This window comes from Pipistrellus kuhlii, unplaced genomic scaffold (assembly GCF_014108245.1).
Source record: "Pipistrellus kuhlii isolate mPipKuh1 unplaced genomic scaffold, mPipKuh1.p scaffold_m20_p_5, whole genome shotgun sequence".
NCBI classification, from domain to species: Eukaryota; Metazoa; Chordata; class Mammalia; order Chiroptera; family Vespertilionidae; genus Pipistrellus; species Pipistrellus kuhlii.
This window is the reverse complement of record NW_023425551.1, coordinates 59,734,705-59,759,322: the sequence shown is the minus strand read 5'-3', so window position 1 is coordinate 59,759,322 and position 24,618 is coordinate 59,734,705. Positions and strand designations below refer to the sequence as shown.

General features: G+C 35.5%; 1 protein-coding gene across 1 annotated transcript in view; it reads right to left on the bottom strand.

The window, feature by feature from the left end:
- Positions 1-24,618, bottom strand: part of EYS (eyes shut homolog) — a 1,188,193-nt gene that overhangs the window by 850,222 nt on the left and 313,353 nt on the right. Inside the window, 2 exon segments of the mRNA XM_036415133.1 lie at positions 17,635-17,661; positions 17,663-17,751. Coding sequence (XP_036271026.1) covers positions 17,635-17,661; positions 17,663-17,751 — 116 coding nt within the window.

The window sequence follows — 24,618 nt, the reverse complement described above, 5'->3', positions numbered from 1 at the left end:
TCTCTCAGTCCAGCCTGCACCCTCTCACACTCCAGAACTATTGGCTCCTAACTGCTTGCCTGCCTGCCTGCCTGATCATCCCTAATTGCTCTCCGACCTGACTGATCGCCCCTAACTACTCTGTCTGCCTGATCATCCACAACTACATGCCTGCCTGCTTGATTACCCCTAACTGCTCTCCTGCCTGCCTGATTGGCACTAACCGCCTCTGCCTTAGTCCCTGCTGCTGTGGCTTCACCTGGAAGGACATCTGGGATGACATCCTGAAGGTCATTTGGCTATCCAGTCTAATTAGCATATTATGCCTTTATTATTATAGATGCTCTTAAAGAAGCTAATCTTAAATTTTAATGAAATAATAAACTCATAATATATATATATATATAGATAGATAGATAGATAGATAGATAGATAGATAGATAGATAGAAAAGCCTAACTGACTAAATGACGGAATGACCAACCAACCTGTCAACTAGTCATTATGAAGCACACTGACCACCAGCAAGCCAACACTCAATGCAGGAGCTGCCCTGATGGTCAGTGTGCTCTCACAACCAACCTCCCACGGTCCCTTCCCCTGCAGGCTGGCCCTGATTGCCCTGATCAGGACCTGTGGCCAGCGTCCCAAAGGGGATTGTTATTTGTTAGTTGTTATACTACCATCAATTTCTCCAAGCTTCCAAGTGGTCTCATAGGCCCCGCTTACCAGCCAGGCCGAGGAACCTCACCCTGTGAAGGAATTCGTGCACTGGGCCTCTAGTTATTTTTATTTATTTTTATTTTTTTAAAATATATTTTATTGATTTTGCACAGAGAGGAAGGGAGAGAGATAGAGAGTTAGAAACATCGACGAGAGAGTGTCATCGATCAGCTGCCTCTTGCACACCCCTACTGGGGATATGCCGCAACCAAGGTACATGCCCTTGACCGGAATCGAACCCGGGTCCCTTCCGTCCCCAAGTCGACACTCTATCCATTGAGCCAAACCGGTCTTGGCCTCTAGTAATTTTTATCTCTCTAAATATTTGTTAGCTTTCTTCTTAAGTAGATTTTATTTTTATATATAGGGTGTCCCCCAAATGCATACATACTTTAATTGCTGATAGCTCAATTTTGAAAATGAAATGAATTTTAATAAAAACTGCCTTTATAAACTATTCAAATGCTTTTATATATTTTTGGGTCACCCTATACATATATTTTTTATTAACAGAATATCGATATACTGAAATTTTGAATATTTTCTTGCTTTTCCTATTTTCATATATAAATTTCTAAAGCATTTTAGAGTCTTACTTAATATACTTTTATATTCATCTATAGCCTCCTAAACTCTAGTTCTATAATGTGATTTTTCCATGCCAAAGTCTTTTTATTTTTAATTTCAGATTATAGATGCTGTAATATTGAACTGGGAAAGTAGTGTGGATGTTAGTGCCCATTCTCCCTGGCAATTTCTTCATGTAACTAATTTTATTCAGGTATCCAGACTCTCCATTCCATTTCACACACTGAATGGGAAGCTAATGCTATGCTGATACTAATTCATGCCAAACGTGAAGTCTCATTGCTCAAAGGCAGTGTATTTTAACTTTAGCAACGTTAGCATTACCTATTAGCTTTTGAAAACCCTGAAGCTCAGAGTGTACCCAAGGCAGATTAAATCTGAATCTCTCAGTGTGGGAAGCAGGTCCTAGCATTTTCAAAGTGGTTCCAGTGTGCAGTCAAGTATACCAGTCTCCTGGAGTATTTTGTTTAGAAACCCTGGATTAAACTAATTAGCATTGCTCTAACATGGGCACTGGTCGCAGTGTAAGTCGAAAAGTAGTGACTTTTCTGAGTAGTGACTTGCTGAGGTCTTGTACAAAGTATACTTTTCACAGTAATGAGGCAGACTCCGGAAACAATGCTGCCTCTTTTATCTGATGCCATGGGGTACTGATGTGAAGCCAGGATAGCTACAATAATATCACTTTGCTACCATAAGGTATGTTAACACATTTAGCATAAGAATATGGAACAATCAAAGAGTAATTTAAGATGCTACAGTGTATAATATTGATCAAATGAGCCTAATTGCTTTTTTTAAATATATTTTTATTGATTTTACACAGAGAGGAATTGAGAGGGACAGAGAGTTAGAAACATCGTTGAGAGAGAAACATCGACCAGCTGTCTCTTGCACACTCCCCACTGGGGATGTGCCCGCAACCAAGGTACATGCCCCTGACCAGAATCGAACCTGGGACCCTCCAGTCCGCAGGCCGACACTCTATCCACTGAGCCAAACCGGTCCTGGCCTAATTGCTTTTTGTACTTATAATCATTCAATTACTCAGTAATAAAGCAATTAGACTTTTTGAGTCAATATTATACTTTGTAACATTTGAAATATAGAACAAAATAAATCGAATGTAGAATTGTAGCCGTGTGCCTATATTTTAGACATTTCATGTTAATAGAAGGGAATAGATGTTAATAGAGTCAATATGGACTAACGTCTACAGATTATGTTGAATTCAGATTTAAAGCCCTTTGTTTTTAACAACAGAGAATTAATGGATATATACAAACCTACATAAAGTAAGTAAAAACAATAATAACAAAACATAAACATGGAGGGTTGAAAAATGATAGTAATTTGTTCTAACTTAAGCAACCATCAACTTAAAATAGACTGCCATAAACTTTCATATAAGCTTGGCATATATGAAAAACATGGTAACCAAAATCCAAAACTCTACAAGAGAGATACAAAGAAATCTAAACACAGCACTACAGAAAGCCACAAACATACAAGAGGAGAGAAAAAAGAAAAAGAATAAAATATTGAACTAAAAAAGCAATATAATTAAATAATTAATAAAATGGCAATAATTACACACCTATCAATACTTACTTTAAATGCAAATGGATTAAAGGCTCCAATCAAAAGACAATTGGACAGCCAAAACCGGTTTGGCTCAATGGATAGAGCGTCGGCCTCCGGATTGAGGGGTCCCAGGTTTGATTCCAGTCAAGGGGATGTACATTGGTTGTGCAGAAGGCAGCTGGTCGATGTTTCTCTCTCATCAATGTTTCTAGCTCTCTATCTCTCTCCCTTCCTCTCTGTGAAAGATCAATAAAATATATTTTTTTTAAAAAAGGCAAATGGATAATGAAAGTGTGGTACATAAATAAACTGGTATGTTGCTCAGACATTAAGAAGATGAAATCTTGCCAAAACCGGTTTGGCTCAGTGGTAGAGCATCGGTCTGCAGACTGAAAAGTTCCGGGTTGGATTCTGGTCAGGGGCATGTATGTTGGTTGGGGGCACATCCCCGGTAGAGAGTGTGCAAGAGGCAGCTGGTTGATGCTTCTCTCTCATCGATGTTTCTAGCTCTCTAGCTCTCTCCCTTCCTCTCTGTAAAAAAAAATCAATAAAATATATTAAAAAAAAAAAGATAAAATCTTACCATTTGCAACTACATATATGGACTTACAAGGTATTGTGCTAAGTGAAGTAAGTCATATAGAGACAGACAAATGACATCTGATTTTTCTTACATATGGAATGTAAGAAAATAAAACTTCCAAAAATACCCAAAACAGCTGAAACCAGTTTGGCTCAATGGATAAAGCATCCGTTTGGGGACTGAAGGGTCCCAGGTTGGATTCCAGTCAAGGGCATATATCTTGGTTGCCGGCATATCCCCAGTAGGGGGTGTGCAAGAGGCAACTGATAGATGACTCATCAATGTTTCTAACTCTCTCTCTCCCTTCTTCTCTGTACAAAATCAATAAAATATATTAAAAAAAAACCAAACAAACAAAAAACCAAAACAAAGCAGAAACAAATTCATAGGTACAAAGAATAAAATAGTTGCCAGGTAAGAGGCGGGAGGGGGTTTGGGGAACTGGAAGAAAAAGGTGAAGGGTAAAAAAGTACAAATTGAACAGCCAGTGTTGCTCAGTGGTTGAGCATCGACTTATGAACTATGTATGGTCTCAAGAAAATTTTGTGGAGTGATGGCTATGTTGTAATCTTGATTTTGGTGGTAGTTATATGGATGAATTTAATGGTCAAAATCTCCCTAAATATATATAGAAGATCTTCCTTCATGCTTTATTATATGTAAAAAAAAAACTCTTGAGAACAATTGACTGCCTTATGAAGGGACTATTTCTTTTAATATATTGCCCTACCTGTCTCACCACTACCCCCAAAAAAGGAAACAGAGAAAATTAAAAAAATGAGAAAAATGTAGGTGGATCATACCATATCATTTTTTTTTATTATGGTCTCACATAATTGTCCTCATACCCCCATCCCATCCCAAACCCCTCCCTTCATATGCCCCCACCCCCTGTTGTCCATGGCCACTGGCTAGGCCCATATGCATGCATACAAGCCCTTTGGCTGATCTCTTCCCTTTTAAAGAACATACGATGGAATGATTAATGACATTTTCAGAAAAGCTGAAAATACAGATTTTATTAAAAAGAGATTCACATTTACATTCTTTGACTTTTTGTCCACTGTTACCTTTTGACCACAGTTCAATAAAAAATATTTTTAGTGGCAAAACTCATACTTCCAAGTTTACATTTTGTGCCTGTCAGTCATTGCCCTCACATGCAACATCAAGTCTGAGGCCACCAAGACTGGTTTGGCTCAGTGGATAGGGCGTCAGCCTGTGGACTGAAAGGCCCCAGGTTCAATTTTGGTCAAGAGCATGTATCTTGGTTGTGGGCAATCCCCAGAAGGTGTGGTGCAAGAGGCAGCTGATCAATGTTTCTCTCTCATCAATGTTTCTTACTCTCTATCCTTCTCTCTTCCTCTCTGTAAAATATCAATAAAATATTAAAAAAAAAAAAAAAGTCTGAGGCCAACAGTGACCGATGGTTTCAATTCATTTCTAACAAAACATTACTAAGTTTGTCTGATTGTTTTGTTTTACATTTTTTCTTAAGTTATAGAGATTAATTGAAGCATGTATAAAACAGGCCAACATTAAGAAAAAATACAACACAAATGTTAAAGAACATGCAAACAAGTATAAACCCATTCTAAGACAATAATACTTTCAATCTAGACTTTTATGTAAGAAATTAGATGATGTAAAATTTGATATTTTTCTAATTACTTTGTTAAATATTACAATTATCTTATGAATGTTTTTACACAGCTCTGTGAATAAAATTAAAGATATTTTATGCATGGCTATACCAAATTTATAAAATTCTGGGCTGCCATGGTTATAAGAAATGCTTTAATATCTGTACTGAGAATACATCAAGGTTGTTATGACTTGAATTGTGTGCACCTAAAAGATCTTAAAGTCCTAACTCTCTGAAACTCAAAATGTGGCCTCCTTTGGAAATAGGGTCTTTAAAGAGGTAACAATGTTAAAGTGAGGAGATTAATCTAATATGACTGTGGGCCTTAATCTAAAATGGCTGATATTTTTACCAAAAAAAAAAGAGGAAAATTTAGAAAGAGAGCTAGACATGCACATAGGATAAATGGCATGAGAAGATGAAGGCAGGGACTGAAATGATCCATTAGAAGTTAAGGAATACCAAATACTACCATAGGGAACTAACACAGAGGGTATATAGGGACCTTTTTTAAAAGGTGGGAAACAACCAGGAACTTGATCTATTCTGAACAATAGCATGGTTTCCAGATAACACTGTATTTCAGTTCACCACTTTCTTTTCTGCTTTAACACAATTTCCATGAAATGAGAGAGTTCATTTATTCATTCAAAATAATTTTATTATCTTTTCAGTTTATCATTCATCCACAGAAAATATAATCCCATGTCACAGTAACATAAGAACCTCTCATTACAAGAAAAAAGGGTTTTCCTTTTCTCTTTTCTGTGCTATTGTTATGAAAAACAATTTTACTTAATTATTGAATTCTGAGGCCTATTTGTAAAATTATAATTGATCATAGGATGTATTCATCTGTCAAAGAAAACATACTTATTCTTTGGGTTACTTTTTGATAAAACGGGTATGTTGTCAAGTTCCAACCTTTCCATTGAGAAAAGGAATAACTGTTTAATCACTCAGAGATCAGTCAGAACTACTGTGGAGGCTGTTCTCATTGGGAAATGAGGGTAGTCAGTGGCTACATATGTATGATTTGATATTAAAATCAAGACCAATTAAAAGTAATAAAAAACACAGATTTAAAGTTACATAGACATTGGTTTGATAGATTTACCACTTTTTAACACTGACTTTACCTTAGCTACTAAAAATATCTAAATTTTGATTTTCACATATATAAAGCATCACTAAGATATTTTGTTCTAGCATAAATAATATGATCTAGAAGTGTTTGGTAAAAATAGTCTAGTTAGTTGTTTTGTGAATATAATAGTAAGTCTGTCCAAGAAATAATTGTATAAAATCTGTCCAAATCTTGAATGCTGGCACACTTTAATCCATCAATGTCATTTCTAGGAATTTATTGTATAAATATACAGATGTATGCATGAAAAGAGCCACATATGATTAATTTCCCCAAACAATACTTTATAATTGTATAATATTAAAAATTGCCTAAGTGGCCATTATATTATAGCCATAAAATAAAATATGGTGTAGCTACCCAAAAGAGAGGTGAAAAATTCACATACCCACATATGTTGTTCATAATTAAGGTGCTTATAAAGGAAAAAAAAGTCTTCCATTTGCTAAAGGTGAATATTGTACCATAGATTGCTGCTTTCTGGATTGAAATTCTGGAATGTTTTACTCTTATATTAGCACTTATTTTACATTTATCATTAGCATTTTGGACTCTATGCATAAGCTAAGCAAAAATAAAATAATAATCTCCAACAATACACCAGAATTTTGTAGTTTTCATTTAATATATTAAATGCATATAAGTTACATTTCAAACATTTTTAAGTTATATCCATTACAATTTTTTTTTAAAACATCCTTAGTAAAAGCATAGAAAATGCCAATGTATAGCATTTCATACTCTAGTCTAAGGCATCTAGCAGGACTTTGCATAAATTATAAACTGAAGAAAAGAAACAAAATTCATATGGTCAACTGGGGGAAAACTTTCATGCTGTTTGAAGGTCTATTTTGTAGTGTCCCATAAGAAAAGCAGGCCAAAGCATCTACATGGATGCCAATTACACCGGCAGCAAAGGAATCAGATGCTGTTGGCAAAACATGCTCCAGAGTGTGGCATCTGGGTCCTCTAACTGCCATACAGAGCCCCATCTGTAGCTAAAGCTGTTGATTCTGCTTTGGGGTAAGAAAAATCAGAAATAAAGAAGGCAGTTAAATTCTAAACCGTGCCAGGAATGGCAGAAGGCAGGCTGCAGTCAGCATTCAAATTACATCCCTAGCCCAATTTGCTTTTTAATGTCTTGAAACTGTATAAACACTAAACTATGTTAACTCCAATAGTTTAGTGAAGAGTTTAGAGATGAGCACATATAGGTGGTTCAGTAACTTAGGAAACACAGATCACCTAAACAGATTTGATATTCCAACAAAAATATTCTTTTTTCGTAACATTTTTTCCTCTCAAAGAATATAGCCATATGGTGAATAAAATACAATTCTCATTCGACATATTAAAATATGTTATTTTAAGAATTCATTATGGTATATAATGTGAATTCTCACAAATAGTATGAGATTTAAGAGTTTTCTTGTTGGTTTTTAATGTTTTCTTTAGACTGACCTTTCATAAAAGGCAGATATACTCATTGCATCCTTGACTGAGACTTCTGGTATTTTTATCCAATTGAAATCTGTGGGAAAGCTTCAGAGAGCCTTAAAACTTAATAAACTTTTGCTTAATTACAAAAGAACATGGTAAACTCCTTATAATGTTCATTTGCTGTATTTATAAATATGTAGAATGGTATGAGTTGTTATCTATATAGTTCCATGGATTCATCATTTGTAGATTGCTGCTCTTCTCTTATTTATAGACATGTATTTTAAAACAAGATACATGTTGGGAATTATAAAAACTAATAATACTTAAGAAACAGACTCAGAGATGCAAGAACTGCCTGATGGTTGCCAGAGGAGAGGAGTATAGGGAGAATGGGTAAAAAAAAAGAGAAAGGATTAGGAAGTACAAATTAGTAGCTATAAAATAGTCACTGGATGTAAAAGCACAGTACAGTCAATAATATTATAATAACTATGCATGATGCCAGATGGGTACTTAAAATACTGAGGGATCGCTCTGTAGAGTGTATGACTGTCTAACCACTATATAGCCTAGGTCCAGACTTTCTGACCCTGGAATCCATGTTTTCTCTGTATTTCATTCTTACCTGCTCTTGCTCTCTCTCTTATAATTAATGTGAAATATAATTTGGTACAGTCACTTCAGTAATGGTAAAGAAAGGGCTTCTAAAAATGTACTGTTCTATTAAAAAATAAGAAAACTGGCAAACACACAAAAATGTGATCAGAACTCTGGAAATAAACTAAAAGCTTGCACAAATCTGAGGTTTACTCAAGAAAAAAAAAAAAGGCTAAATCTCATGCTCACAGTCATTTTGTGGTGTTTTAACTTGCATTTCCATCTCCCTCTCCCATGTTCTGTAATAGTTTTGAAAAACACAACTTTGCAATAATGAATCTGTGAAACCCGGAGGCCTTGTGGCCACAGAGGAGGCAGTACAGGTTTAGAGCTTACACATAAGATTCTTCTCTGAGAGCGCCACTATTTCATTGGTCTGGCAGCTCTCTGAAAGGTTCCATTCTCAGGAATTGACTTTATTTGACCCAAGTCAAACCTAACTCTGTTCAACAATCCTTATAAGGATTTATTCACAACAATCAGTGGCGACTGCTTAACCTTGCAGCTGTTTGAGGTGATGATTCCGGTGGAGGCTAACAAGACGCTGATCAATATAAAGGTAAAAGTTGGGAATGAAATGTTCAGAGGTCTTTGAAAAGCTAAACATATTCCTGGAAAACTAGAAGACACAACATATAGTCTAATCACAGGCCTAAGAAATACATGGGAGACCTTATCTGGCTGACCTTGAGGCTCTGTGTAAGCAGGTGGTGAAGAGGCAGATGAAATTATAAACTGCCTGGCTGAGTGAAGAATGCGTTCCTCAACACAGACACACTGGTTCCCTCAGAGGAAGCTGGAGACTTATTTGTTAAAAGGAAATTGAGAAAATATTGTTAAACCATTAGCTGACAAATAAGGGAGCCAAGCAGAGACTGCAATAGCCACACATGACCAAAAAAACACACACATAATTTATAAAACTATTGCAGAAAAATCACTAAATGAACAATAGCAAAGGCAAATAAATAAATAAATAAATAAATACAGTAACAACTGGAAATGGCCTGTTCTAATGTCCAGATTTGTCATGTTATTTTAAAAGGTCAAGTGTTCATAAAAAATGTGTCATATAAAAACAGAAAAATATAGCCCATGCACAGGAATAAGTAAAAGCTGTCCTGAGTATTGGAGTTAGTTGAAAATATATTAAATAGGTAAAATAACTATGCCACTAAATTCACAACCTAGAAGAGATGGACATGTTGTTCTTAGAAACATATATTTCCAGAGTGAATTATGAAGAACTAGAAAATCTAAATAGACCTATCAACTGCGAGGTAACCTCCCAGAAAGTAAAAGTTCCATATATTATTTATCCAATCATCTATTGAAGAAACTTCAGTTGTTTCTGTGCCATGGCTACCTGGAATAATGATGCATTGAATATACTGGAATATATGTATTTATGGCTTTAATAGAGAGTCCTACTAAACATTTAATAAAGATTTCATATCCTTCTCAAACTCTTCAAAAAAATGATGAAGAAGCAATACTTTCTAACACATTTTTATGAGGCCCACATTGCTGATACTGAAACATAGCAAGAATAATAGAAAAAAAGAAACTGATATCTTGATATCTCTAATGAATGTAGATGAAAAAACTCTTAGTAACATTCTAGCAAATCAAATAACACAATATATTTTAAAAAAAATAATACATCACAATCAAGTGAGGTTTCATTCCAATGGCAATGGAATGGTTCGACATACACAGATTGATCACTGTTATATACCACAGTAACAAAATAAAGAATACAATTTATATAATCATATCAATAGATGAAGAAAAAAGCACTTGGCAGATACATCTATTTATGATTAAAATGTTAAAAAAATAGATATTAAAGAAAAGTACCCTGTTTCCCCGAAAATAAGACAGTGTCTTATATTAATTTTTTCTCCCAAAGTTGCACTAGGTCTTATTTTCAGGGGATGTCTTATCTTTCCATGCGCTAGGTCTTATTTTCGGAGGATGTCTGATTTTTCAGGGAAACACGGAAGCTCAACATGGTAAAGACCATAAATGACAAACCCTCTACTATTAGCATACTCAATGGTGAAAACAGAAAGCTTTTCCTCTGAGGCCAGGAACAAGACAAGGCTGTACTCTCACCACTATTAATGCTATATAGTACGAAAGCCCTTGTCAGAGCAACCAGGCAAGAGAAAGGAATGAAAGGCATTCAAACTTGGAATGAAGAAGTAAAATTGTCACTTTTTGCAGACCACATGTTTCTTCACATAGAAACCCTAAGGACTTCACCAAAATACTATTAGAAACAATAAGCAAATATAGTAGAGTTGCAGGATACAAAATTGACATACAACAATGCATTGCATTTCTATATATTAACAGTTAAATTTCAGAAAAAAAATATTCCATTTGCAGTTGTAACAAAAAGAATAAAATACCTAGAAATAAATGTAACAAAGGCTGTGAAAAACCCACACACTGAAAACTATAACATTTTAAAAATAATCAATGAGGACACAAAGAAATGGAAAGATATTCTGTGTTCATGGATTGGAAAAATCAATGTAACTAAAATGGTCATATTACCTAAAGCAACGTACTGATTTAATCTCCACCAGAATCCCAATGGAATATTTTCTTTTTAAATATACTTTATTGATTTCAGACAGGAAGGGAAAGGGGGAGAGAGATAGAAACATTAATGTAGAGAGATAATCATTGTCTGGCTGCCTCCAGCATGCCCCCCACTAGGAATTGAGCCTGCAGCCCCAGCATGTGCCCTAGCAAGGAATCAAACTATGATCTCCTGGTTTATAGGTACATGCCCAACACTAAGTAATGCAGGCCTACCCCAATGGAATCTTTAAAGAGAAATAATCAGATTCGTATACAACTATAAAAGAGTCCAAACAGCTAAAGCAATCCTAAAGAGGAGAGCAGGGAGGCCAGAAGTATTACATTATTTGACTTTAAATTATACTACAAAGCAACAATAATCAAAACAGCATGGTAATTGGCAGAAAAAGAGACATACAAAGTAATAAAACAGAATTGAGAGCCCAGAGATGAACCCACACACATATAGGCAAATAATCTGCAATATTTCACAAAGGAGGCAAGAACATACAATGGAGTCAAGACAGTCTCTTCAATAAATGGTGCTGGGAAAATTGGACAGATACTTGCAAAAATAAAATAAAACTTGACCACCAACTTAGACCGTACACAAAAATAGACTAAAAATAGATAAAGGACTTAAATGTAAAATGGGAAAACATAAAAATCTTAGAAGCCATAGGCACCAAAATAGAAGACATTTGTCATAACAATATCTTTAATGTTACACTCCTAGGGCAATGGAAACTAAGGAAAAAATAAACAAATGGGACTATTCTATATAATAAAAGCCTAATATGCTAAGTGTCTGGTAGGCTGTTTAACCAATCAAAGCTTAATATGCTAGTGATATGCTAACGTGCTCAACTGCTCACTATGATGTGCACTGAACACCAGGGGGAAGATGCTCTGACCAGTAGCTTAGCTTGCTTCTGGGGTCTGGCCAATTGGGACTGAGCGAGACAGGCCAGACATGCCTTGGAGCCTTTCTTTGCCCCTTCCCAGCCCTAATCATGTACTGGTGGGGTCTCTCAGCCTGGCCTTAACCTCTGGCAATCCAGGACCCTGATATCAGAGAACCTGTTTCAGCCCAATCCTGCAGGCCAGACTGAGGGACCAAACTGGTTTACAAATTCATGCCAGTGGGATTGGGCCTGAATGGGCAGTCAGACATCCCTGGGACTCTATTATCAGAATAAAAAGCTTCTGCACAGCAAAAGAAACCATCAACAAAACAAGAAAACCCATCGCATGGGAGAACATATTTGCCAATGCTATATCAGATAAGGGTTTAGTCTCCAAAATTTATAGGAAACTCATACAACTTAGTAAATGGAAGATAAACAACCCAATCAAAAAATGGGCAAAGGACCTACAAAGACACTTTTCTTTTTTTAAAAATAATTTTATTTTATTTTTTTAATATATTTTATTGATTTTGTACAGAGAGGAAGGGAGAGAGATAGAGAGCTAGAAACATCAATGAGAGAGAGTCATCGAACAGCTGTCTCTTGCACACCCCGTACTGGGGATATGCCCGCAACCAAGGTACATGCCCTTGATTGGAATTGAACCCGGGTCCCTTCAGTCCCCAAGCTGATGCTCTATCCATTGAGCCAAACCGGTCTTGGCTCTACAAAGACACTTTTCAAAAGAGGACATTCAGAAGGCCAAGAGACATGTGAAAACATGCTCAAAGTCACTAATCATCAGAGAGATGCAATCAAAACAACAATGAGATACCATCTCACACATGTCAGAATGTCTATCATCAAAAAATCAATAAATGACATGTCCTGGCGAGGATGCAAAGAAAAAGGAACTGTCATGCACTGCTGGTGGGAATGCAGACTGGTGCAGCCACTGTGGAGAACAGTATAGAGTTTCCTCAAAAAAAAAAAAAAATTAATAATGGAACTCCAATTTGATGCAGTGATCCCACTTCTAGGACAATATCCCAAGAAACCAGAAATACCAATCAGAAAGGACATAGCACCCTTATGTTCATAGCAGCACAATTTGCAATAGCTAAGATTTAGAAACAGCCTAAGTGCCCATCAGCAGATGAGTGGATTAAAAAAACAGTGATACATGTACATAATAGAATACTATGCAGCTATAAAAAAGAAGGAACTTTTATCATTTGTAAGAATGTGGATGGACCTGGAGAACATTATGGTAAGTGAAATAAGCCAGTGGGAGAAAGATAACTATGATGTGATTTCACTCATATGGGGATAAAATGAACAACATAAACTGATGAACAAAAATCGATCCAGAGACAAAGAAACACTGAACAGATCTTCCATCCTCAGAGAGAAGGGGGCAGGGGCACACTAAGAGATCAACCAAAGGACTTGTATGCATGAATATTAGCATAACCAATGGACATGGACACTGGGGCAGTGGGGGCTTGTCCTGGGAAGTGGGAGTGGCAGGGAGGGTTCATGTGGGGGGGGGGGTGGTGAATGATACATATGTAATACTTTAAACAATAAAAAATCCTACCTAGTAAAATAGTAATATGCAAATTAACCATCACTCCACTATACCCACCGGGCACGCCCACCAGCTAATCAGAACGAGTATGCAAATAAACCAGCCAAGATGGCTACAACCACAGAGAGCAGGAGGGAGGCTTGGGTTTCCCAAGCAATCTAGGAAGCCAAGATTTCCACCTGCCCTAGCCGGCCTATGCCTCCACTCAAGGCTACAAAGTTTCAATTATAGAAGATAAACAAATCCAAACAGAAATGGCTGCTGGCCACAGAGCGAGCAGGAGGCTTGGCTCTGCTCCAGGCTACAAAGTTTCAATAGTAGAAGGTAAATAAATTCCAGATACCAGGGCCTCTGCTTGGGTTACCAGGGGGCATGGCTGGCCTGCAAACCACCACAGGCCCCTTTCTCAGGCCGCCCCACACCCCCAAGGGAACCCCCACTCTGATCCAGGTCACCCTTCAGGGAAAACCAGCTGCCCCCCACCCATGCACCAGGCCTCTGTCCTGTCTAATAAAAGAGTAATATTCATATTGACCATCACTACAACACACAATAGCTGTCCCATGTGGTCAAAGATGGCTGCCCCCATGTGGACACAAGATGGCCAGCAGGGGAGGGCAGTTAGGAGACCCCAGGCTTGCAAGGGAGGGCAGTTGAGAGGAACCAGGTCTGCAAGGAAGGGCAATTGGATGCAATCAACCGTGCAGGGGAAGGCCATTAGGGGTGACCAGGCCAGCAGAGGAGGAAAGTTGGGGGCAAATAGACTGGCAGGGGAGCAGTTAGATATTTATCAGGCTGGCATGGGAGTTTTTAAGGGGTGATCAGGCTGGCAGGCAGAAGTGATTAGGGAAAATCTGGAAGGCAGGCAGGCGAGCAGTTGGGAGCCAGCAGTCCTGGATTTTGAGAGGGATGTCTGACTGCCCATTCAGGCCCAATCCCACTGGCAGTCAGACATCCCTCAAGGGGTCCCAGATTGAAGAGGGTACAGGCTGAGCTGGGGGACACCCCCTCCAAACCCATGCATAAATTTTGTGCCCCTATCCTCTAGTAAATAAATAAAAGAAAAAAATGCAACACTATTTCTTAGAAATAAAATCAGTAATCTATCAAAAATCTGTTGGCTGATGTGGCTCAATGGTTGAGTGTTGACCTATGAACCAGGAAGTCATAGTTTGATTCTGGGTCAGGGCACATTCCTGGGTTGCAGGCTTGATCCCCAGTAGGAGGCATGTAGGAGACAGCTGTCATGTACTGTCATGTTAGATAATAATTTAATAATTTAATTCTCTCATTCTGTTTGATATACATGAGAATAACATATTTTGCAGTATGTGGACAAATGTTAGTGAAATATTTCACATAAACACAGACATACATATTTATTTTTACACATATGTATGACATTGTATTTTGCTAAAGAGCAGTAACTAACATTCAGGCCATCCAGAAGCTATCTAGCACTAAAATCTGGCTTTACTGCTAGACATTGGTGTTGTGTTGAACATTTCAACATACAATTGCATAGAAAATGAGACAGAACTGCTCTGTGATCCTGATGAATTATAACAAAAACATAATTATTTTCAATTATGTTGAAATAATAATTTTTTTAATTTATTTTTTTAATTACTCCATAATTATTTTCAAATACAGACAAACACATGAAAATTGTCTGTACCACAAGTATGCCCCAATCATAGCCAGTATGAATGATTGTTGTCTTTTTAATAAACATTTTGGCTTTTATCTCTGTCCAGTCTTGCATCCTTCTAGGTAAGATGTATTATGAACCAAATCATATAATTATTTTCACTTCCTGGCAATATTCAGTCTAGGCCAATGTCCCGCTTTCTTAAACCTTCCCCCAAATTATAATACATGTCACAGCTCAAACCTCAAAGTCGGTCCAGCACCCTTAAACCTTCCCCCAAATTACATGTCACAGCTCAAACCTCAAAGTTGGTCCAGCACCCTTTTACAGAGGTACCCAGTGGATTCACACAGTGTGTGTTCTCCCTCTGGATGATGAATTATAAACCCAATTTGTTCAACTAAAGTTGTGTTCTTGTTGGTGTTTGTCTGGAGATGATAGTTTGAGTGCACACATACTCAAATGCAAAAGAAATTTGTTTTTAGTAATTAAGAAAGAGCAGAAATTAAAAAAGTATATATTAGAGTCTCAGAAACTGAAAAATTCATATTCTATATTATAGATTATAATAGTTATTTAGGGAAAATAAACATACACATCCATGGAGCTTTTTCCTAGCATAACAAACGTTGATTCTCCCACTGCATAGACAAGCAGTTAATATTAACTTGTAATATATCAACATCACAAATAATATCTCTGGGGTTTTACATTTTTATATATTTTAAACTAATACCAACTATTAACACAGTGAGTTTTTATATTACCTAGAGTATTCATTTGTTGTTCTTGTCACTGAAATATCAATCTAGCTATTGCCAATTATTTTAGAATTCTCCTTTAATTAAATAAACTAAAAACTATGATGAATCTGGCTTTTATATCCCATTTCAGTCCCCAAAAGTTAGAGTGGGAGAACTCTTACATGCTTCAGATGATCCAGAATTCTCAAGGGTAAACATAAGACAAAATAGAGTATATGAGTTATTTTGGAGGGCACCTTGAAATCATTTTGAATTGTCCCTGAAAAGCAATCATATAAGTATATTTATAGTCGATTAAAAAAACACATTTCAGTCAAAAAACACCTGGTTTTGCATTCCCTAGAGAGTACATGTATATACCAAACAAACCAAAGGATGAGTTAATCAATATACACTTGGTTATTAAACACTTGAATAAATCAATAGCTACTCAGAATATCTATTTAGTTTCTTTAAACTTCTCATCTAAAAAAGAATATAGTAATTTGATTTTACAATGTGGATGCTCTATATTGTAAAATGTAGCAATGATTTGACTAAAGTAATTCAAACTTGTGAAAATATCTAGGTTACATATTGGAAGTTAAAATCAATGGACCCACTAAAGAGTCATATTGTAGCACTCATTTAGCATGGATGGAAGGATATAAAACAATGCTGAGATGGCAAAAATGTGTTTTGAAGAAGTAAATGCATTTGTTAAGTGTGTCACATCAGGAAATTACATCTCCAAATTAAAAAGGATTTGTTACTTGAAATATATTAATTCTTTAAATATGTATTTAATAATGTGGTATAAATTTAAGTTGTACAATATGTTTATTTGATACATTTTATATATTGTAACGTGTGTCATTATAACATAGTTAGGACCTCTAATATGTCACATAATAATAATTTCTTTTGCGTGGTAAGAATCTTTAAGATCCAATCCAGTAGTTCCCAACCTTTTTTTGGCTATGCCCCATCTAAGTATCTCTAAAATCCTGATGCACACACCCCCCCCCCCTGATATATAATTCTTATTATTCAAAGAGTGAAACCCTATTCATGTGGAGGAAGCCTAAAAGACCATTAACTTGGTCTAAACAAGCTTCTAAAGACCATGGCATCCATGAAAGAAAAAAAATAAAATAATGAAAAGACAGTTGAAGTACTGAGGAATAAATTACTAAGAAATTGTTTTAAAATTATAATATGAAGTGATATAATAGTATCAAATAAAGTTTCAAAGCACATAATATAGAACTGAAACGCATAAGTATGTCATCATATATATTTATATACAATATATAAGGCCCCCAGAACAATAAGAAATGCAAAAAAACACTATTCATAACTCATTCTCAAATTACCCCCTTAAAAATCAAATGGCCTTTCTGTGGGGCATATGCCCATGTTGGGAACCACTGATCTAAACTTTTAATAAGCTGGATGATTACACTATTATTGTCAATATTCACTACACTGTACACTAGAACTCCATGGCTTATATATCTATTCTTTGAAAGTTCGTACCCTTATATACACATTTCCTATGCCTCCAACCCTTCCTCAGATAACCACCATTTTACTTTGTGTTTTAATGGGATTATTACTTGAAGTTGGGTTTACATAAATTTCAATTAAATGTGAACCTATTTTGACAGAAAATGGTTCTTCATCTTGGAATAGTTATTTTAATTAAATGGATGTAATGTGAAAATAATGTCTGGATGCCACTCAAGGACATTGAACACTCCAAGGAATTTCGCAAAGAAAACAATAAATACATTACTGGTAGATTTTGTAAAGGTCAGTACAGGTTGTTCTCACAAGGATTCATTTTGCAGTCATTGGATTCTTGTTCACGAAAATTTCATTCCCAATCTGACAGGCATACACACTGGTAGCTCTAAGGGAGTAATATAAAAATTATAAAAACCCTAAGTGTGTTTTACTATTAAGCCTAGAATCCAGATATTACTCCTAGCTATTTTGATTTCTGAGTCAATTTATATGTTTTACAAGTTTTATAGAATGTCAATAGATCTCTCAAGTTACTTTTACCACAGTTTAAAAACTGTATAAATAGTATTCAGTAGTATATAATTCAATAAATTTTTGAAGCATATCAATAAAATATCATATAAAATATTTATGAATTATGATCACAATACAGAACTATTGACTTTGTTAAATGTCTTAATATAGTGTATTAGTAATATGAAGGTAGCAATTTAAACTAAGCTAAATACACAATTCAGCAAAGAGCTCACAAGTTGGAAGAAACACAACTACGATAAATGAACCTTCTGTCAGCTTTGTGGCATTAGCTATAAATAATTAACCTAAATAAATTAGTAATGATTGATTGATTGAAATAAAACTTTTCATACTATTTTCTAAAGTATCTACACTAAAAAAGAGAGAAATATGCAAATTGTACTTTCGCAACACCCACCGGTCAACCAGGAGTATGCAAATTAATCCAACAAAGATGGTGGGTTAATTTGCATATGCACCTGCTGAGCAGCCAAGAGCTGCTTGTATCATCGCCATGGTGATGGTGATGATGCAGGTGTTCCGCACTGCCCCAGCAGCTGTGGGCCTCTGGGCCCCTTGGGAAGGTGGAAAGGTGACTCCAGCCCAGAGTGAAGGCAGAAAGGAAGTTCCGGCAGCCAGGGGAACAAAGGCCCATTCTTGAATGAATCTTTACGCATCAGGCCTCTACTAGAAAAATAATATTCAAAATACTAAAAGTAAAATTTTACTTTCCCAGGTTTGAGCAAACAAACAAAAGAACCTAAAATTACTGTGGGATAATAACTTATATATTAAAATATTTTGGAAGAATACTGCTCTTTGACAAAACAGAAGGATTTGGGCTCCTACATTTAAAAACTCTAGATTTAGTGTTATAAAACTATTAAATTCAGTGTTAGCCATTATCTTGATCTTCACCATTTAATTCAGTAGCCACTAGCCACATGTGGCTATAGGGTCTGATACGCGACTAGTTCCCACTGAGATGTGCTGCAGGTATAAAATGCAGATTTGCTTTTGAAGTATCTCACTAATAATCATTACTTACATGCTGTCATGGTAATAGATATAAAGAGTTAAGCAAAACACTTTGAAATTAACCTCGCCCATTTTCTTTAACTTTTTTAAATGGGCCTGATAAAAAGGTTAAACCATACAGATCTCTCATTACATTTCTATTGGACAGAGTTGTATAGATTATGCCAACTCAGTTCCTTTATTTGTGAATAGAGTTAAGATGTCCACATAGCTATCTATATACACATAAATGCGGAGCAGAAGTTCCCTGAGATTAGAGAAGGTGTTTAGTTTAATACATCCCAGCATGTTGGAGAATCCTGGAACCCCAGAGATACTTAATACATTTGTTGAACGAATGAAAATGAATGAATCTGATAGGAAAAATAATGTAAAAGCTGCAGTTAGTACCCAAAACAGATTACAAAAAGGATTCTGTATGTTTGCTAAAGGTGGATAACAAATGTATTTCAAATATTACAATGACCAGAGAAACACAAAAGTTTGTGTTTCATGTATGTCCACTTAAGTTACAATAATTCAAATGCATGAATGTTAGCAGTCTGCTTTGGTTTCATAGGGCCAAGTGGTTTTGTATGCCTGTGAGCAGCTGAAAATCAGAGGGATGAGAGCCACCACATGGTCAACACTGGGTTTTATTCCTGACACCTGTTAACTCTCCACTCAGAATACTCATTAATGGTTCTCATGGTTTGCTGAATTTTAGGAGCAATTTTTTCATGCATTTTCACTCTACATTGTCAACTTACTCAACGAGTGTCTAACATTCCCAAAGATTTCTTGAAATGCATATGGCTTATTGTTGTTTTGTTCTGTTTTTCTTTCTTTCTTCCTTTTTTTTTTTTAGCACTAAAAGAGGACTTACATAAAAACTGAATGTAATGATGAGATTTTGTTTTGTGAATCTTCCAGTTAAAATGGAAGTGATTCTGCAATGGGCAAGTAAAGTGTGTGCTGTGGTGAATGCGGGATAACTGCCTAATTTAGTGATGGACATTAGGGCAGAATAAGCTAGATATTTCATATGTAAAATAGGAAAACAGAGGAAACTACCCAATTTATTTTTGAGATTAGTGAAACCTAATTATGCAAACCCAGCAAGTGCAAAATAAGGAATGTTAACTCAGACAATGTCACTTAAGATTAAAAAAAAGAAGAAGAAAAGATAATTTTTAAGTAAATGAATCTTAGCCAGGCCAGTGTGGCTCAGCAGTTAAGCATAGATCCATGAGCCAAAAGGTCACAGGTTGAGAGCCAGTCAAGGCACATATCCATCTTGTGGGCTCAATCCCCATTAGGGGGCATGCGGGAGGTAGCAGGTCCATGTTTCTCTCTTATTGATGTTTCTATCTCTCTATCCCTCTCTTTTCCTCTCTATCCAAAATTAATAAAAAATAACATTTTAAAAAAGTAATTCTTAAAATGGCTTAAAAACATGGTCTATTATAAGCTGGTAGTCCTTCCCACAGAAATAGAAGTATGCTTGAAGACAAGAAAATACATTAAAGGGGGAAAAATGGTTTGGTCATCTCAAATGCAGAAAATTCAACACACATTTATAAAAATTGTCTTAACAAATAAAAACTTAATGGGAATGGTCTTATATTAATAAAAAATATTGCCCTGACCATGTGGCTCAGTTGGTCAGAACATGATTCCCTACAGCAAAAAAGGTTGTGGGTTCAATTCCAAAAAACTCAATTCTTTGAAAAATTATAATAAAATGAAAAAAATTTTTCATACTAATAAGCAAAAATTTCCTGTCAAGCATATCTTATATGAAGCTTACTTTTAGAGTCCTGAACATTTAGACACACATTGAAAAGAATAAAATTTTTAAATTGTGTACTTTTTCTGATTTATTACTCATATGACTGGAGGCACAATAATTTGTTATCTTTAATAAAATTTAAAAAAACGTAGTAAAATTTATTTTGAATTCAGTATTCATAAGAATAAAGGACTCTGTCTTTTGTCTTATTGTCTTTTATAATGTTATTTTAAGCATTATTTTAAATCTATACAGACTTATAAAATTGCTCACTGACACAGAAATTGAAACTACTGGATATAATGATATTTAGAATTAGATATAAACATAGTACTCTTTATTCTTAAAAACAAATTAAAGTATATTAATATGATTTCTTTCACCTGGAGAAACAATTTGTCTTGGTGCTATAAATATAACATGAAATAATATGTATTATTCTGACAGAAAGTTAATGGAATATTTAAAAATAATTTCTGTGAAAAATTATGAATGCTGAATTTCATTGAACATATTTTGAAATAAGGTAATGAAAATGTATGTTAATTAAAGAATAAATTCAAGGCAAAACTGTTTTAGAAAAACACAATTTCTAGAACATGGAAAAATGTAATATAAAAACTATAAAAGCCACATGTTAGATGTAGATATTTGTAATGTATAAATATTCATAGTGTCAATACGTTTTACAACACTTTGTGAAGGAAATAAAACTTTTAAGAAATTTAGTCAGGGTAGAATTTTATTTATTTTTATTTTATTTTTTTAATATATTTTATTGATTTTACACAGAAGAATTGAGAAGGACAGAGAGTTAGAAACGTCTATGAGAGAGAAACATCGACCAGCTGCCTCTTGCACACCCCCCACTGGGGATGTGCCTGCAACCAAGGTACATGCCCTTGACCTGAATCGAATCCGGGACCTTTCAGTCCGCAGGCCGATGCTCTATCCACTGAGCCAAACTGGTCCCGGCCAGGATAGAATTTCAGTGCTTATTCTAAATGAAGAACAGTAAGGCAAATTCCCACTAGCTTTATTTCCTGTGTTCTAGTCAATCTATGATAAATATTCATAGTACATTCTTCAAAATATCTCAGCTCTTTGTCTACTATGCTATTTTCTATCTACAGTCTCTATTAACAAGTTACTCCTTGTATCTCAGTTCTCTTTATTGCATGCCCTACTTTCATAAATTATCTGTGATTCTTTCCGAAGAGTCCTACCTTTAACTTTTTTTTTTCAGAGAAAGGTTTTAAAGCTAGAATAAAGGTGCTTAGGCTACCAGCACTCTAGTTTCATTCTTTATCAATATGATAGCTGCCGAGGGAAAGTAACTCATCTGCTATCCAGCTGCTCAAACACATCTTTTCTGTTTTGAATGGTGTTTTTTATAAAAATCTCAATTTAACAACTGGGGATTTAGTCTATTACTCAAAGTTCTATCTCCAAGACATATAATACTGAAAAATACAAAATATAAAATTTTGAGAGACTATCACAAACATAAATATGCCAGAATATAAATACAATTCTGCTACAGATAATTTAGAAGTTAGGGACAATTACTTTTTTGGTCTAAAATTCAAATGATAATGAAAATGCAAGCACAGGATGAACCAAAAATTACTTTTTCCTCCCCATCAGGCTTTTTCCAAAATATTTCACTTAAGGATGATATATGGTTCCTTTTCTTAGACTCAGTTTTCTAACACATTGGAAAGCTCCTAGAACTTTACGCCTTTTATTGCTCAAAGCTGTCTTAATTATTAGGCAATTGGTTCAGTCATTTTAAAATACTTGTTTGTTAATTTAGAGTAAGAAATACGTACACAAACATTTCCCCAGGGTGTGTGACTACATAAAGCAGCACAGAGGGAGGTGCTCTGATTGAGCAAGGGAAGAAAGGCCCAGAACCCTGCCCTCTTAGCATCTGAGCCACTCTCCCTCTCTACCAACCCCTGGGGACACTCACTACAACACCCCCCCTCCCCCGAGTCTCAAAACAATTGAAAACCACTGATCTGTTGAACCTATTTCATTTTATAATAGAAAAATTGAACCCCTGGAGGTTAAGTAAACTGCTCAAGCTACTGTAACTAGTTAATGGCAAACTGGAATTAGAATTCATGTCTCCGAACACCCTGTTCAGTATTCCCAAAGGTAACTTAAAACAATCAATTAAAAACATCTGGTGAATTAATACATTCAGAACTATATTTTCTTAAATATACCATTATGAAAACCTGAAGGTTTTGAAGCAATGTTCAAATCATGTACATTAAGTAATTCACTTAATGTGTGAATTCCTGTGTCCAGTTTTGTCTCCATATCAGAAAGTTGCTAGTCTAGTTGACACCAATATGATGCCATCAAAACAACAGTGATCAATCATAGTAATTATCCCTGATGTTAGCATTGAAACCAACATTAATTGTTTTAAAACCAATGTTATAAGCATGAAGCTTGAACACTGTTTATGTATGTTCACTGAATAAAGAGAATTATTTTGATTCTGCAGATTACCTTCAGGTTAGATGTGGGCAATGTTCATCCTCATTGAGCTTCATAGTGACAGAGAATGGAGAGAGCAAAAGCTACTGCTTTGGTTGAAGGTTGCTTTCATGGGATATTTTCAGCTTTGGGATATATGCAAATCAACATAGCCAAAATCTTTTAAAACCACTTACAAAACTATTTTCTGGTAGAGTGACTCCAATTAAAATGAGCATCTACATTAGCAAAGTAAGCTATGCTTTCTAACATCTGCAGTAGAAGGAAGCACTAAACATATAATATTTGCCTGTTGCAATAGATACTTTTCAACTTTTGACTAAAGCTTCTTATCAGAGTTAAAGAAACAACCTTTAGGAAATATTACACATTGGAATGTTTCTGCATATTTTCCTTATGAAACCTAATTATTTCCTAGCAACTGCAAAGAGAAATTCTAGTCAGAAGAGCACTGATTAAAGAGTCATAGTGTGAAATGTCTTCATCTCCCCTGTTCTAAACAATGATTAAATGCTTTGTAAGTCTGTAGGCTCCAGCTTTCTGATAAGAAGACTATTTTGTCTTATGGTTAACCACCATGATTTTTATTGCAGGATGGTAAGCTACCTTTGGAGATGAAATCAGTAATGAGAAGGGTAAAATAAGAACATAGCCACATGAGTTGTAACCAAGAAAGCAGTAAGCATTGGGCTAGGAAAGTGTAAAAATGCTTAGGAAAGAGAGAATCTGAATAACCATAGCAATACTGAAAAAGAAGAACAAAGTTGGAGGAATCACACTAGAGGTCATAGTAATCAAAACATCATGTCACTGGCTTAAAAACAGACATAAAGTTCAATGAAACAGAATAGAGAGCCCAGAAATAAGCCCGTGTCTTTATGGCCAATTAATATTTGACAAAGGAGGCAAAAATGTACAATGGGGTAAAAATAGCTTATACAATAAATGTGTCTGGGAAAAGTCACATATATATTTAAGAAAATGAAACTAGACCACTTTCTTACACCATACAAAATAATAAACTCAAAATAGATTAAAGACTTAAATGGTAGACTCAAAACCATAGAAATGAAAACCACAATGAGATATTACCCAATCCCTGTCAGAATGGCTATCATCAATAAATCAACAAACAACAAGTGAGGAAAGGATGTGGATAAAAGGGACCCCTAGTGTACTATTGGTGGGAATGCAGGATGGTGCAGCCACTGTGGGAAGCAGTATGGAGTTACCTCAAAAAATTAAAAATGAACTATGACTCCACTACTGGGAACATATCCAAAGAAACTTGAAACACTGATTAGAAAAAAATATATGTACCAGTATGTTCATTGCAGCATTACTTACAATCACCAAGATTTGGAAGCAGCTAAAGTGTCCACTAGTTGATGAGTGAATAAAAAAGCTGCTGTA